Genomic DNA, 15,693 nt, shown 5'->3' on the forward strand with positions numbered 1-15,693 from the left:
GTAAAAAAAAATGTTGTAACCTTCCTTGCATTTACGAGTAAAAATGTATTCATGCTAACTGTGCTAATAAGCCTGTGTAATTGATTTGTGCATGTGTTTGGAGAGGCTGACAGAGAATCCTTGACATTGAAAGGGGAGGCTGCGCAGGGAGTGAGACTTTCGTTATCTTCATTTGTACTAAAATTTCCAGTGCCTCCCCCTGCCCCCCTCATCCCCCCAACCTGAATTGCCTTACACAACACCCACCCCACTCCCAGGGATTGCAACACACCAGTTGAGAAACATTGGAGTAGGGGGATGGGAAGTCAGGAAGAGCCAGGAATAGAATCCAGGAGTCCTATGTAATCTGGGCAGATGAATCTCTCTGTGCCTCAGTTTCCATAAACAGGGACAATGCCACCACCCGGGGTACTGCAAAACCTACCTAGGAAAATGTTATGATTGGATTCCACTGCATGTGGTCTCTTCATATTTGACTCAACTGGTCATGGTTCAGATCAGAACTGACTGTACCTGTCCCTGGGGATTTGAATGCAAGAAACATAATCAGCCCCAAATGGGCAGTGCTCTTGAGAACTGGGAGTGTGAGTCTTCCTGATGAGGAAGAGGAAAGACACTGTTACAACTGAAACACAAGGTCTAAAACCATCTCAGAGGACCGAGCTGCTCATGGATGGGTGGTGGGGAGCCAGCAGGGAACTGCTTGTCAGTTTCACTAAGAACAATCCGGCGGGTGGCTTGTGCAAAAGGTGACTTTATTGCAGAGTTCTGTGCTGCGTCCATGTGTAGTCACCGCGGCAGTCTCGCTAGTCTATTTTCTTTTATCTTCACTGAGACAGCAGGGTGCCTGGCGGGGCCCCAGGGCGACAGCTCACAGCAGCAGCAGTCTGCGCAGCTCCTGGGAGGAGGTGACAGGCAGGGAGCAGGCAAAGTTTTCACAGAGATAAGCAGTGGCTTTTCCGTCTTTCCTCTCCAGGGAGGAGAGGAAGGGCAAGTGGTGGTACAGGAATCCAGTACTGTCCCCATCCGCCAGCATCAGTACCTGGGATACACAGAGATGGAGAGGGTCAGGGATGGAGTGAGAGGGAAAACACAGTCAAGACCCAGTCAGCTCCCCTTGCCCACCGCGGGAAGTGCTGACTGCATCATGCCTACACATGCTAGGAGAGGGGATGATGGAAGGCGAAGAGAACCAGATACAGATCTTAGGGCATGTCTCATGGAGCACAGACCCTGAAATCACATCCCCACACCCTTTACTGCTGCTATTTACTAACTTTTTGTAATGCTTCTTTGAAGGCTGAAGGGCCTGGGTATGTTTAGTTTGGAAGAGAGGAGATGGGCGGGGGGGGAGGGATGGGACATGGCAGCTACTTGAAAGGCTGCCATAAAAAAGATGGAGAAAAGTTGTTCTCTCTTGCCACCAGGGGCAGGACAAGAGGCGATGGGTTCAAACACCAGTACAGAAGATTGAGATTAAATCTCAGGAAAAACTTCCTAACTGTAAGAACAGGAGACCAAGGGCACAGACTACCTCCGGAGGTTGTGGAAACGCCTTCACTGGAGGTTTTCGAAAGGAGGCTGGATAGCCACCTGTCTCGGATGGTTTAGACACAACAAAGCCTGCACATTGGCAGGGGGTTAGACAACATGATTCTATGATCCCTTCTAGTCCTACGCTTCTATTTCAGAGAGATCTGGACCCTACAGACCAACCAATGCTGCCAGAAAAATGTGGGACCCCCATTTCTAGTCCTCTCCCCTTTCCTGCACCTACATGGCGTATCCTGCCTGACCCAGCCTGCTACCCCTCATCCCCTTGTGCACGTCTCCTGTGAGACCTAAACACCTGTTTTCCCCTCTTAGCAACAAAAACGTACGGCACCCTCCTGACCAGAATAAGCGCAGGACTATATGGCCAGAGCTCCTCAATGCAGGTCACTCTCCTCTCACTAAAAAGAAAAGGAGTACTTGTGGCACCTTAGAGATTCCTCTCACTGTATCTGTGGTAACTTAGTGCTCCACCCTGGAAGGTGCTGATCCCTGCCAATCCCCACGCAAGCCACTCTGTTGGTATACTGTAAGGGCTCAGCGTTCGGTGAAGGGTGTCACACAGGGGGCTTGGTGTAGTGATGGGTGGGGCTTGGGGAGGGCTAGGCATGCACTGCTGAGTATCACATGAGAGGCTCAGTTTGCAGTCATGGGAACTGGCATGCAGTGAGGGGTGGTACCTGAGGGCTCAGTGTGCAATGAGGGGTGGTGCTTGCAGGCTCAGTGTGCAGTGAAGGATACTGCCTGAGGGCTCGGTGTGTACTGTGTTGAGGTGCCCAGGCAGGGTTGGCATGCAGGGGGGAGTAATGCCCAGGGTTGTGTGTGCAGCGAGGAGTGTTGTGCAAGGAAGTGCTGGCATGCAATGAGGGGTACTGTCAGGGGGCACCATGTGCAGTGGGTGATGCCCAGCCTGGGGGTCGATGCTTATTTGTATGTGTAGCTCCACAGCCCCTCCCTGTTGGGAGCAGCCACATGGACAGCTTGGCCCATTGTGGTGATGGGCCCTGTGCTGGGGCAGTGACTAACTCTGCTGCAAACCCATCTAAGTCCTGTTTACCCAACGAACAAACTTTGATCAACAGCGCTGCTGGCGACACCCCCGCTGCCCAGCAGGCTTCAAACTCGCTTCTCTAATTGAGCTCAAATGGCATTAATCTCTTTTAAGCCATGCCAGCTTCCCGCAGGCAGGAGTCAGAGCAACAGCGCAGACGGACCCAAGCCGGCCTGAGAGTTCACACTCCCCTCGGATCCCTGAGACACTCAACAAGGAGCCAATTTTTCTAACTGTGGCAGATGCTGAATAACTGATTTCCCCCCTCTCAGGCCAATGGTGGCATGTTCAGCACTGCCTCCCTTTCCCCCTACACTAGGGATCCCACGGAGCCCAGAGAGGGGGGACAAATCTTCCAGCATGCCAGACAGAGGGGGGGACAAAGCCAGGGGGCACGGGGCAGAGCAGTGCAGGTGCAATGACACCGGGAGGCTGTCAAGCAGTCCAACAACCCTGCCACAGGTGGTTCGTGGTTAAGGCTAAGGTTTTGTCAAGGATCTTTTTAGTAAAAGTCATGGACAGGTCACAAGCAATAAAGAAAAATTCATGGAAGCCCATGACCTGTCCCTGATTTTCAGGAAAAATGTGCGACAAAATGGGGAGCTGCGGGGTCCCCACACCTGGAAAGGTGCAGGGGGAGCTCCAGTGGCCCCCCACCGCCCGGGGGGCTCGGACCTCCAGGATCCCCCGCCACCCATGGCTCAGAGCAGCAGCCTCCCCCCACTACCTTGCTGCCCAGGGCTTCTGGGATCTGCAGGGTACCCCCAAAGCCTGCAGCGGCTCGGGGGGCCTCACTGCTCCAATCAGCAGGGGTGCCCGCAGTTCCCAGCCACCACGGGCGGCAGGGGACCCTGCAGCTCCTACCAGCGGGGGCCTGAAGTCCGCGACCTCTGTGACAAAATCATAGCCTTACTCATGGTTCACATGGCACCCGGGCAATTTTCAAGCTGAAATGCTGATCACCCTTCCCCACAAGAGCCTGCGCTCTCCCACAATGCCCTGGCTCGCTGTCACCCACACGCTCATTTGCTGTGGGCCGGGACCTGCTGCCAGGGGGCAAGAGGACGCATGTTTTCCCCAGACAGCCTGTTCTCTAATGCCAGCAAAGACGGGCGGCATTCCTGCACTGTCCCCCCAGCAGGCCCGTCATCCCAGCACCCCAGGAGTCAGCACAGAAATACTCCTGACACCAACCCACGCCTTGCACCCTAACCCAGCAACCACCGCACAGATCACACACACACCCGAGCGCAGACACACTCCTGACACCAACCCACGCCTCCCGCCCTAACCCAGCAACCACCGCACAGATCACACCCACACCCCTGAGCGCAGACATACTCCTGACACCAACCCATGCCTCGCGCCCTAACCCAGCAACCACTGCACAGATCACACCCACACTCGAGCGCATGTTCCTGACACCAACCCATGCCCCACGCCCTAACTCAGCAACCACTGCACAGATCACACCCACCCCTGAGCGCAGACACACTCCTGACACCAACCCACGCCTCACACCCTAACCGAGCAACCACCACACAGATCACACCCACACCCCTGAGTGCGGACACACTCCTTACACCTACCCACTCCTCCTGCCCTAACCCAGCAACCACTGCACAGATCACACCTACACCCCTCAGTGCAGACGCACACCAATACAACTGTACACCATCACACCGATCACACCACTAACCCCTAAACACACACACACCCAGCAATAGCAGACCAACCCCCTCACGTATCACATCTGTTCTTAAACACACATACACACACAGAACCACTGACACACCCCTCACATCCGAATGCAGCAAGCACAGCACAGATCATACCAATGCCCCCCGACACTGACGTCCAACACCCTAGAGCAGCAATCACTACACACATCACCCCAACTTGTGCTTCCACACAACATCACGTCAGCTTCCACCCCAACCACCGTATACCAACTCCCCTCGCACACCAGAGGCAGGCAAAGATCCCACCCACTGACAGATACTGCACCCCTCCAGAGTTGCCCCATCCACATCGCACTGAGCCTGCTTCAAACCCTGTGAGCCACATTCCCCCCACCCACACCCACACACCTCTCCTAGCTCCTCTGCTAAAGCCCCAGGCTTGCTCCAGACTCCTCCGAACCAGGCCAGACCCGGCTAGCCTCCCACTCACTGTCCTCTCTCTGACATGCTCCAAACTCCTGTCCTCCCCCAACAGCTGTCCTGCCCCATTCCCCTCCATTTGGGCAGCAGGCCCCATTGTCATACAGTGGCCACTGCTGCCCTCCTATGGACCATCTCTCTTTCCCAGGGCGCCTTCCATTCAGCCTGCTCCCATCTCCTCTACAGGGGCCTGGAGCTAGCTGCCCCCTCCCTGGCTGGAGGGGCTCCCTTCCCGGCCTCTGGCTTCAGCTCAGGATTGGCATCCTTTCTCTCCAATCCCCTCCTGCCTCCCCCCAGTGCCCCACTGGCTTTGTCTGGAATTAATTCCAGGAGTGATTAATTACCAATTCATATCTAATCTGAAATTCATTATTCATTTTCTCGCAGCCTCCCTGAGGTCCTCTGGCTGGGCCAGGACAAAGCAAGGCCAGCGCGCTAGCACTCCATGGAAGAGGAGATAATGAAATCCTTCATAATTACCCTGCAGGCCCGTGCCATGCCTCCGGCAGTGACTGAAATCTGCCTGCCACCGTCAGGACACTGCCCTCGGCCCCTAGCACTGGGTAAGATTAGGAGGAAAAGACACAAGCGTCTCTTTCCTCCCTAGTCCACCAGCCCCTGCTGGCACAGAGCAGTGGGGAATCCAGGGCATGTTCTGAGAGGATCAGTGCAAGGAGGGCTGCAGCTCACAGGTAAAATCTGGACTCCCCCCTTCTAGCCAATCAGCAAGAGCCCCCCCCAAGCCTAGTCCACCTTGACAGTCAGAGGACACCTCAATGGAGGGCTCATCCACCCCTTTCAGAGAGCACAATAATAACCGCACAACCACATGGGGCAGCCCGAGGCCCCCTGGCCTACTGAATGCAGGGACCCCTGAAAGAGCAACGACAAGAACTATACAGATGCAGCTTCCTTTGAGCTCAATGCGTGTTACAAGGGTGGGGGTGACTCTGAGAGCAAGCGTCACAACGGATAAAGGACCAACATTCTCCAAGGGGAAACTGAGCCACAAAGCAGGAAAATGACCTGCTCAGGGTCACAATGCAAATCAGCAGCAGGTCACGAACAGGCTGCACAACTCCCAACTCACTACAACCAAGAGTTCTTGTTCCCAAGCTGCTGGGTAGCGTTGCTGATCGCTGCTAAAGAGATGCCGTGCTCTGCCGCAGAGTAGGCTGCACTTTGGAGGGGAGGAGAAGTGAGCCTTTAGGCTCCACATCTTCTATCAGTTGGTGAAGTGTCTAAAGATGGGATGAAGGATGCTAGATAAACAAAGGATGCTATCGCTATTAATCCCTAATTATCATGCACCTTGGCCTGAAATGTTACCATACAAAATGACAGACCTGAGATTCCAGTCTTGGGTCCCTGTTACCCCAACTCAGCACAGCAAAGGGTTAAATGAACCCGTCCTTCTGCAGCACGCACTGATTCCTCACACAGCAACCCCCCCACCCCCCAACACTGGTATCAGATGTAAATTCACCAGCTTTCTCAACCTCACTAGGGCAAGGATTTCGCTGTGATGTTTGCGAGGAATTAATTACTGGAACGACCTAGTTAATTATATCAATGCAGCCCAGGCTAGCCCCCAGCAGCCTGCCAGTAACGGGTGGGTGGGTGGGCGGGGACGTCATGTTGACGTCTCAAACTCCTGACACAGCTGCTCTGCCGTCTCCAGAGCAAGAGAGGCAAGCGCTGCAGAACGGGCTGGAGAAATGGAGAGAGGTGGGAGGGGACCAGGAAAGGGCAGAGGCGCCTGTGAGGAGTTCCGGGCGAGCGGCCTCCTGAAGGGTGAAAAGGCAGTTTGGGCCCAGGCTTCCAAACGTCTCGTTGGACAGGAAAGTTGCTCCGGGGTCCTGGTGTCTGAGCCTGTCCAAATACCAAGCAGTGTGGCTGGAAGGCTTTCCCTCTCCTCTCCTTTAGCTGAGATGGGCAGACGGGGAAAAAGAGCCAGTTAACTGCAAGAGTAGTAATGGGCTCCACACAAAGAGGGTGGGAGAGGCCAGGCACATCCAGGGATCCCAGGGGGAAGCCGTGCTGAAATCCCCCAGCCAGCAGTGCCCCAGCTCTGGATTTGCCTGCCCCACACTCAACCAGGCTCCAGGGTGGGGTTCCACAGGGCTCAGGCTCCCTGCTTGCCCTGGGGAGAATGGAGCCCTCCAGCCCACTGCCCGGCTGAACCTGGGATTCTGCTCCCACTTCAAGGCAAGCCTGTATCCAGGACTAGCTTTATCCTCCCTGCGGGAACTTTCCTGGGGCTCGTTCTCCCTGCCCTGCGCTTGGGGCAGGCGCGGACACTGGTGCAAAGTGGGAACGGACTGCTGCCCTTGGTAGCATTTGCATGGGGGCCAGAGACAGCCTGAGGTGCAAGTGTAACCTAGCACTCTGTCCCCTTCTAGTGGGCAGGGGAGAGACAGGCCCCTTGAGTCTGCAACCTGCGGCCAGCGTAACACCCCATAGCTGCTCATTAAACCTCTCAGAGCCTTTCACTGCCAGGTCATTCTGCTGAACCCAGCCCCAGCTGGTCATGACTAGAAGTGGCTGGGAAATGAGTTGATGATCTCAGTCCAGTTCCTTTGGTGACCCGGGGCCAATATTCCCTCTAATTTTTGATAGGCCTTGTGTGTGAAAAATTTCTTCTGTGCAAATTTTTGAAGAAGAGTTCAAATTTGTGCGCCATGAGGCAAGTGCGCCCAAGCGAGTAAATGCTTACACATTTAAAAAGTTTTAATTTGCTGTTTGTGATAATAGTTTTATACCATGTTATTTTATAAATGTCATTTTTAAATACTTAGAAAAAGGAAATTTAACCTTCTTTCCCTTTCCCCTCCCTTGCCGGCTAGGAGAATCTGGCTGTGTTGATAGATGGTGGGCGAACAATGTCAAAAATCGCCCGTGTATGATATTTTGGCCTGGCTCCGAAGTAGCATTTCATTTGTTGTGCGCGTGGTGTTTCGCCATTTGCACGGGGTTTCGGATCGGTGTGTGCGCTCACACGCACACAGCTCAGAGGGAACAGTGCCTGGGATTCATGGGGGCCAAGGAGCCTGCGTTAGCAGCACGTCTCTCGTCCTCAGAGGTGGGTTTCTGCAGGTCAGACCAGAGGCACACGGACAGGATGCCGTGGGGGAGCTTGGACTGCTGCTGCCTGCCCTGCCGATTCTGGGCACAATCAGAGGACGCCAGCCCTAGGGCTGACAGTCTGGCACCTCTCAGCAGCATACTGTGTCAAAAGCCCCAGCAGCAGCAAACCCTGCCACATCCATGGGACCCAGCAGCATGGAGGCATCTTTCTTCGGGCTCCTGCCTGGAGTTTCCTTGGCACTTAACCTCTCAGCTGCAGCAGGGACAGCGCTGCCTCTCTCCCTCCGGTGGCAGCAGAGACGCCGCACCTGGCTTAGGCTCTGGCCACAGCCCCGAGCTAGCAAGTCAGAAGATACTCAGGACACTTCAGCTCCGATTCTTCTACTTTCAGCCCTGTTTTACCAAACTGTGAGGAGATAGCATGGCATCAGGTAAGCCCTCGTATGACAATCCAGGAGGTGCTTGTGTTCAGCAGCTCTGTCTCCTTGTCAGCGTCAATCACATGTGGAAGAGACAGGATCTCTCACTCCAGGCCTTGGAGACAAGAGAGAGGGAGGCAGCTGTCACCAGGATGGATGCAGGCCTCTGACATAGAGAGGCTGAGCAGGGCACAGTACCTCGCTCGCTGAAGACACCAGCACTGGGAGACATGGACCCAGGTCTGTGTAATTTGAGATGTTCTAATCCAAACTTTCTGAAGCTTCAGGCAGGTTGGAATCCAGGGTTCTGGTTTAGGCCCATCCCTATAGAAAGCTGACAAGAACCCCTCTCGCATCCCCAACTAATAAGAACAGCCATACTGGGTCAGACCCAAGGTCCACTTAGCCCAGTATCCCGTCTTCCGACAGTGGCCAATACCAGGTGCTTCAGAGGGAATGAACGGAACAGGTAATGATCAAATGATCCATCCCCTTTCACCCATTCCCAGCTTCTGTCAAGCAGAGGCTAGGGCCACCATCCCTGCCCATCCTGGCTAATAACCATTGATGGACCTATCCTCCATGAACTTATCTAGTTCTTTTTTGAACCCTGTTACAGTCTTGGCAGTCAGAAGACCTTGGACAGAACCATTTTCCATTGGAAAATGAAGTTCCATCAAAATCGAAACGCTTCACAAAATCATGCTGATTTCATAGAAATTTCACGGTGGAGAAAAATTGGGGGAAAAAAGTTCTGCCAACATCAAAGAATCCCGTTTCGGTGTTCTCAAAACAAAAAGGTTTGATTATTTACCCGGGAACAAATTTTTGCTTCAAAATTTTTTAATTTTGAATTTTATTAGATTATGATATTCAAATAGAAATAGAAACAAAACATTTTGACTGATCTGAAATGAAGTTTTTCTTCATGGAGAACTCTGAAATTTTTGCATTTTGTTCTGAGGAGAACTTAAACCAAATTTCAAAATCTCGTAATCCTCCTGAAACAGAGTTTCCATCCTCTGCACAGTGCTACGAATGACATCATTGACAAGTCAACTCCCCATTCTGATGATGTCACATTTCACTTCCTGTTCAACAGGCTGTTGTCATTTCCTGTATGTTCTCCTACATGTCATTGTTTATATCCTGAGTGGCAAAAGGCTGCTGCCCATTCCTCTTCTTGCATCTCAACAATGCCATTGTTCTTTTCACTGGCTGTGCTCAGGAACTAGCAACTCATACCTTGCTATTCTAAAAAGCACTGAAAGTTCATTTCAAAGCACAGCCCTCCCTCTGCTGAGACTGTCCTTGTCTCTGGTTTAATCAGTCAGTCAGTCTCCAGGGCTTCTGTGCTTTTTTGCCTGGAATCTTTTATAGACACATGGAAAGACTCCAAAGCAAGTTCTTTCTCCCTGCATTCTGCAAGGTGATTCTAGAGACTGGGATGTGATGCAACAACAGGGAAATAACACATCATGTCAGAGGCAACATTGATTTAGGATAGGGAAGGAGTCTTTTAGTGCCATGATTTTCACTAGGAACCAAATGGGAACCACGCAACAGAACACTAGCATGTAGTTTAATTCAATATCCATCGGCAGGATCGGAGTCAGATAGAACCACAAAGAGGATAAACCAAATCCATCACCAGGTGCAACCCTGCTCAGGCTCCTTTCTATAAGGCAGGGAAAGGGAAGGTCCCAGGAGATCAACGGGAGCACAAGAGCGATAGCTGTGGTTAAAGGGGGGAGGAGCCGGGCACCTGCATCGGTTCTGCTAACCGATCTACTTAAAAACAGATATGGCTGCTGCGTTCTTTGTGCACTAATAGTTGTGGCCAACAAACAATTGGGCAAAAAATTCTCAACCTTCCTCCACTCATCAACCAAAAACTAGCTGCGGTTTCTTACCCTGCTCCCAATCCCACAATCCTTTGACAACCCCAGTGACTAGGCCAAACATGGAATGCTCGGGTGGTTGCCAAGGAGCCCACACTTTGGTATTTTAACTATCTCCACAAGTCCAGGCTCTGACGTGAAACCCATTCAAGGGACCAGTCTTCCTCCTGCTCTTTCCTGCCTCGTACTGCGGGGAAGGCAAACCTAAGAGGCAGGGATGCCGGGGGCAGAGGGCCATGGCCCCATCACTTTTTACTGGACGTAAGGGCAAGCAATGCGGGGGACGGGGGGGGGAGAGGAGCGAGTGGGGGCAGGGTCTTGGGGGGAAGAGGTGGCATGGGAGCAGAACCTTGCAGAGAAGGGGTGGCATGGGGCGGGGCCTCAGGGGAAAGGGTGGGGCCATAGGGGGAAGGGGGCAGGGCAGGTGGGGCCACAGTTCGGGCACTGGTGGCCCTCCCACTTTTAGGGAGCTTTCATCGCCCCTACCCAGGGATATTCCACCACCTCTCTCTGCAGTGCTGGAGTGAATGTCTCGAACAGCTGGGCTTTGGCTTCCAAAGCTCCGTGTTGCAGTTGGAGGCAATTGAATTAAACAGCGAGAAAGGAAGTGAATTTCCTTGCCATTTGATTTGCTCGCGCTCCCCGGTCAGTTTGTTGTCCGAGTCCCCCTTGCAGAACCTGCTCAGGTTGCAGAGAACAAAGACTGGCACAGCTGTTGAACAGGGAGTAATTTATTAACAGTGGCACCAGAGGACTCGGCCTCCTACTGCCAACACCGTACGTTCAATTCCAGCAAAGTGGGTCACTGGCTTTAATCCTTCCAAGGGAGAGAGGGAGGAATAAAGCTGGAACGGAAAGAGACCCCACGAGCAGAACAAGGACTGGCCCAGGGCACACTGGAGCCATGGGACAGGCCAGCCTGTCATGGAGCCAGCACCAGAGAGATGCTGGTGCCAGCAGGAGAGGAACAGGCTCTGAACAACCAGAAGCCACGTTCCCTTCATTACACCTCCTCACCTCCTGTGCCCACAAGAGATTCATCCCAAGGGAAGGCACACTCTGTGGTTGCCTCCACCCACCCATGGGAGGCAGCCCAGCCACCTTGTGTCACACCTGACACTCAGCCAGCACCACCCACTGGCTCCCCGAAAAAAACCCACTTTTCACTGCTGCAACCCCCAACCCTGGAGGCCCTCAAGCCGCTGCAGCCCTGAGTAAATCCAGGCTGACTCTTCCTTGGCACGTATCCATGCTGCCCACATTAGCTCTTGGGGCAGTTCCCAGGGAGGGGCACAGGGCTGTTGTGTAGACTGTATGGCGACCATCCCATGCAGGGAAGAAAGGCCAGGAGATGACGGGGCTGCTACAGACACAGATCAGAGTCACTTACTGGAGCCAGTGACTGGCTGGCAACGCCAGTTGCATGGATGGGGCCTGAGGAGCCAGGGAGAGATTGTGGGGCAGTGATGGGCTGCACCAAAGCCGTTGCAGAGAGTGTCATGGCTGCAGGGTCCTGCCAGACACACACACCGGGCAGAACTCAGATCCTGCAGGCAGTGCTGTGAGTCTCTTCACTTCATTGGGATTATTGCAGGACTAGGATGTGCACAGTGACTGAGCTTACTGAGTCGAACCAGCTTGCTAACAGATCAGTGCTCTTATGAGGAGCAATGCAGAGAGCAAGTGTGTTGTAGCTGAAGTGCACAGAGAGCTCCTAGGACAGGCATGTCATTCCTGGACTAGCGCTCTAGCTTGCGGCTGGGCGGGCGACTCCTGGCACTGGCGCTCCGGCATGCGACTCCCAGCACTAGCGCTCCGGCACTAGCGCTCCGGCATGCGGCTGGGCGAGCGACTCCCGGCACTAGCACTCCGGCATGTGACTCCCGGCACTAGCGCTCCGGCGTGCGGCTGGGCGAGCGACTCCCGGCACTAGCGCTCCGGCGTGCAGTTCCTGGCACTAGTGCTCTGGCCTGCAGGTCAGCGTGTGACTCCTGCCAGCAGCACCCTGGCGTGCGGTTGGACGTGTGACTCCTGGCATTAGCGCTCTGGCGTGCAGCTGGGCATGCGACTCCTGGCACTAGCGCTCTGGTGTGCAGCTGGGCATGCAACTGCTGGCACTAGCGCTCTGGTGTGCAGCTGGGCATGCAACTGCTGGCACTAGCGCTCTGAACTGCTGCTGTCAGAGATGAACCCGGTCCAGCTGTTCATAGCTACGAACTTTCTTCTCCTTTGGCACTGACCCTGTCCCTTCTCTTCTGCCCTGTTTCGTTCAGCTCGACATGTTACCAAGTAAGCAAGCTGTCAATCAAAGGGGCAGAGATGCTGCCAGCTGAATGTGACAGCTGCCACGGGACTCAGCTGTCGCGCTGTTGAGAGGGATTTCTGTCTCTTCCACAGCAATCCGACAGCTCCACTCCCATCTCCAGGCAGCAGCGCCGGGGTGCTCAGTGCGCCTTCCCAGCCACGCTGGGGCAGGCAGAGCCACACAGCCCTAATTAGGAGTGACAAATCAATTCCGTTCCACTGGGAGAGCAGAACACGAGGTGAGCGGTGGGAAGATGTTACACCTTGTACTCACCCTCCACCGGGGAATGCCTTAAAATACAGTCACCGCTAACTGCAAGGAACAGCCGAGCACCAGGGGCTCATTTAACATCTAAAGGGATTGCATCCAACATGCCAATGCATGACAAACCCCCATGCCCAAGGCAACTGTGCTGCGCAGAGCTGACTGCCCTCAGTCCATAGCATGGACATCACAAGGCACTTGAGAGTGAGGAAAGCGGGGCCAACACTGGGCTCATGGGAACTCCTGGACCTGAGAGAGGATGCACGGATCTTGGTTCTGGGCGCGTCTCAGGGGGCTGGGGCTGAGGGAGGATCTAAGGGAGGTTTGGGGATTTGAATGGCTGGAAGAGGACATAGGCTCTGGGGGGGTTCCTGGCACAGGAACTGAGAGATCAAAGGAGACAGAGGAGCTTCTGGGGGAGTCTGCAGGGTTACAGTTGAGGGTGTGGGGCTGGGAGGGAGCTAAGAAGATGTTGCATTTCCAGGCAGCAGTTGTGTTGCTGAGTTCAGTAACATAGATACATGTGCAATCCAGTGCTGACTGCCGGGCATGTTCGCCCTGGAACAAGTCTCTCTCTCTGGGAGCTCCATGTAAACACACATGCTGCATTGTAACAATTCATTTCCCGGGTACAGGCTGACAGAAAGAGCCTCTGCAGCCATTTCTCTGTGTCAGGGAGAGGCGCCCAGGGAATGGGATTCATGATCCCTGCCTCCCAAGCTGATAAACAAGGCACAGCAACTGGAGGGCATGTGGGGAAAGTAGGGCACCCCTTTAAAAGAGAGGTGGGGATGGGAGAGGAGGAAGGGTGGGTGAGAGAGAAAGAGCATCAGGAATTCAGAATGCTGCAGAGAGCCACCGCCCAGTGTGAAGAGAGGCAGGGAAGCAGAACCAGGCTGTGTGCCTGGAGGGCACTGGGGCTAGCTGGCAGATTGTGGAGAGGGTACCTTGTTTGGAGCGAAGACGGAGTGGACACAGCGGAGCAGATCTTTAGTATCTTCTCCTTCTGGGGCGCCGCAGATAACGACCTGTCCACAGAGAAAGGAATGCAAAGATGAATGGAAACAGGCTGAATCAGAAACGAGTACCATCTAGCCCAGGCTTGTCTCTCTAACAGTGGCCAGGACCCGGTGCCTCAGAGAAAACCCTCTCTGGCGCCCCAGGGAACGTTTCCTCCCCCATCCCATCAGGTAAAGGTGAGTGCATACCCTGGGACAGGAGGACTGATATACAGCAGGCCAGCCATGCCATGCATTCAGTCCTCAGCCCGGCAGAAGGAGAGAGGGCAAAGTGCAGGATGGAAGGACTGGGCAGGAGGGGAAAGCAGAGGGACATAAGGAACCGTGGCGAGAGGAAGGTGTCTAAGTCAGGTGACTGGATTCTTGCTGTTACAATTGTCCTTCACTTCCTGTCCCAAACTGCTTTGTAGTGCTGCTGAGTGCTGTCTCCCTGCTGTCATGGGGCACCCCAGAGGTGGCTGCATGTCAGTTATGGGGAAATGACCCTTTCCTTCCCCTGCAATAAGCAGCATTTTGGGATCCCCCAAGCTATGGGCTCACTCATCCTTGTGATTCATTCATCTCTGCCTTGCCTCTCCCCTCTTACCCATCTAGTCTGCCTCCAGGCAGAGAGTAGAAAGCCTGTAAAGGACCAAACCAACCAGAAACAGATGGAGACGCAAAGGAGGAGTTCATGGAATGGTCACGGGGCGATTTCACAGTCACTCCTAGTCAGTCACTTACTGTACCAGCCTAATCCGACTCCTGGGGATACACACAGCAGAATTCCCACTAGCTGTTCCCGAATGGGGAAGCCGTGGCCAGTGGCTGCACACAGGCTCCAGGCAGCTGGGGGCTCCAAAGTACACTGCTCTCTCTCCTCCCTCCCTGGGGGCTCTCTGCAGGATGCAAGGTACATCCTACAGCCCTATATACCGTAGTATCCCCACAGGAGCTGCCAGGCAGAGAATCCCCTCCCTTCCCCAGGGCACATGCCAACAGCCACAAACCACATGACTCTGCCATGGAGCAGATGTCTCACCACCCAGGGCGATCAGACTCCCTGTAGGCTACAGAGCTCTGTTCAGGGTGGGGAGAGGCCTCTATGCTAGGGCAAAGCAGCCCGTGAGTCTCTGACCACACAGATCCACTGGCCAAACTCCCTACCTGTTTGAGAGTGCGGTGAAAGGCCACGGTGGCTTGGGCCATCTCTGGCAGGGCCACAGGGATCTTCAGCAGCCTCTCCGAGAAGGCAGCCAGGATCTGCCCGGCTTTCTCCACCCACTCCATGTTGCCGGAGTAACAGGCTGCCCTGAGCAGGTTACCAACGGCCACGGAGTTGGCGCTGGGCTCCACGCCATCTTGATCTACAGGGAGACAAGAGCCTGTCAGCCAAGCAGCCCAGTGCCCCCGGGGCGCAGCACTCACCACAGGGGCACAGCTGCCTGGCATGCCAGCAGGACGGCACCGAAGGAGCATGTCAGCGTGCTGGGTGTCAGGGCTGGGCACCGCTCAGCCTCTCCAGGGCTGCTGCTCTATGACGCACCCAGGGCAGATGTCTGCGAAGGCTGCCGCCTTGATACCTGGGCCACGGACAAAGCATGAAAGATCCAGGGGCTGGGAAATCTTTCCCTGGGGCCTATTTCAGACATTACCAAGGACGCCAGCAACTCACGGCAGCAGAGCAGTGCCCGCCACTGCCATGCTGGAGACCAAGGCTCCAGGCCTGAGCTGGGACGCTCACTGTCTAGGCTGGGAAAGCTATAAAGAATTACCATGTTAGCCTGCAAGGAGCTCTGCAACCAAGCAAGGACTAGCATCGATGGGCGACGCCCTGCATCTCAGCTCCCCCTTGTTTGCCGGTGCCGGGCACCATACAAACCATGCTGAGGACTCTGCTGCTTTTGGGGCATCCCACTCTCCGCTTCTTGGTGAAATCAAAGCCTACAACTAAG

At 54.4% G+C, this 15,693-nt stretch overlaps 1 protein-coding gene and 1 long non-coding RNA gene across 5 annotated transcripts in view; both read right to left on the reverse strand.

The window, feature by feature from the left end:
• The window catches only part of SPATA20 (spermatogenesis associated 20), a 29,377-nt gene continuing 13,684 nt past the window's right edge, over positions 1-15,693 (reverse strand). For all 4 annotated transcript variants that reach the window (XM_038371520.2, XM_043497277.1, XM_038371521.2 and 1 more), the window contains 3 exons: positions 14,906-15,105; positions 13,688-13,768; positions 1-1,042 (listed from right to left, as the gene is read on the reverse strand). In XM_038371520.2, coding sequence (XP_038227448.1) covers positions 872-1,042; positions 13,688-13,768; positions 14,906-15,105 — 452 coding nt within the window. In that variant the 3' untranslated portion in view covers positions 1-871. The remainder of the gene's footprint in view (positions 1,043-13,687; positions 13,769-14,905; positions 15,106-15,693) is intronic.
• LOC122456693 lies at positions 1,455-3,999 on the reverse strand. The gene is made up of 3 exons (XR_006275692.1): positions 3,278-3,999; positions 1,999-3,242; positions 1,455-1,952 (listed from the first exon to the last, which is right to left on the reverse strand). It is a non-coding gene; the product is annotated as an uncharacterized LOC122456693 (long non-coding RNA).

This window comes from Dermochelys coriacea, chromosome 14 (genome assembly GCF_009764565.3).
Source record: "Dermochelys coriacea isolate rDerCor1 chromosome 14, rDerCor1.pri.v4, whole genome shotgun sequence".
Classification (NCBI taxonomy): Eukaryota; Metazoa; Chordata; order Testudines; family Dermochelyidae; genus Dermochelys; species Dermochelys coriacea.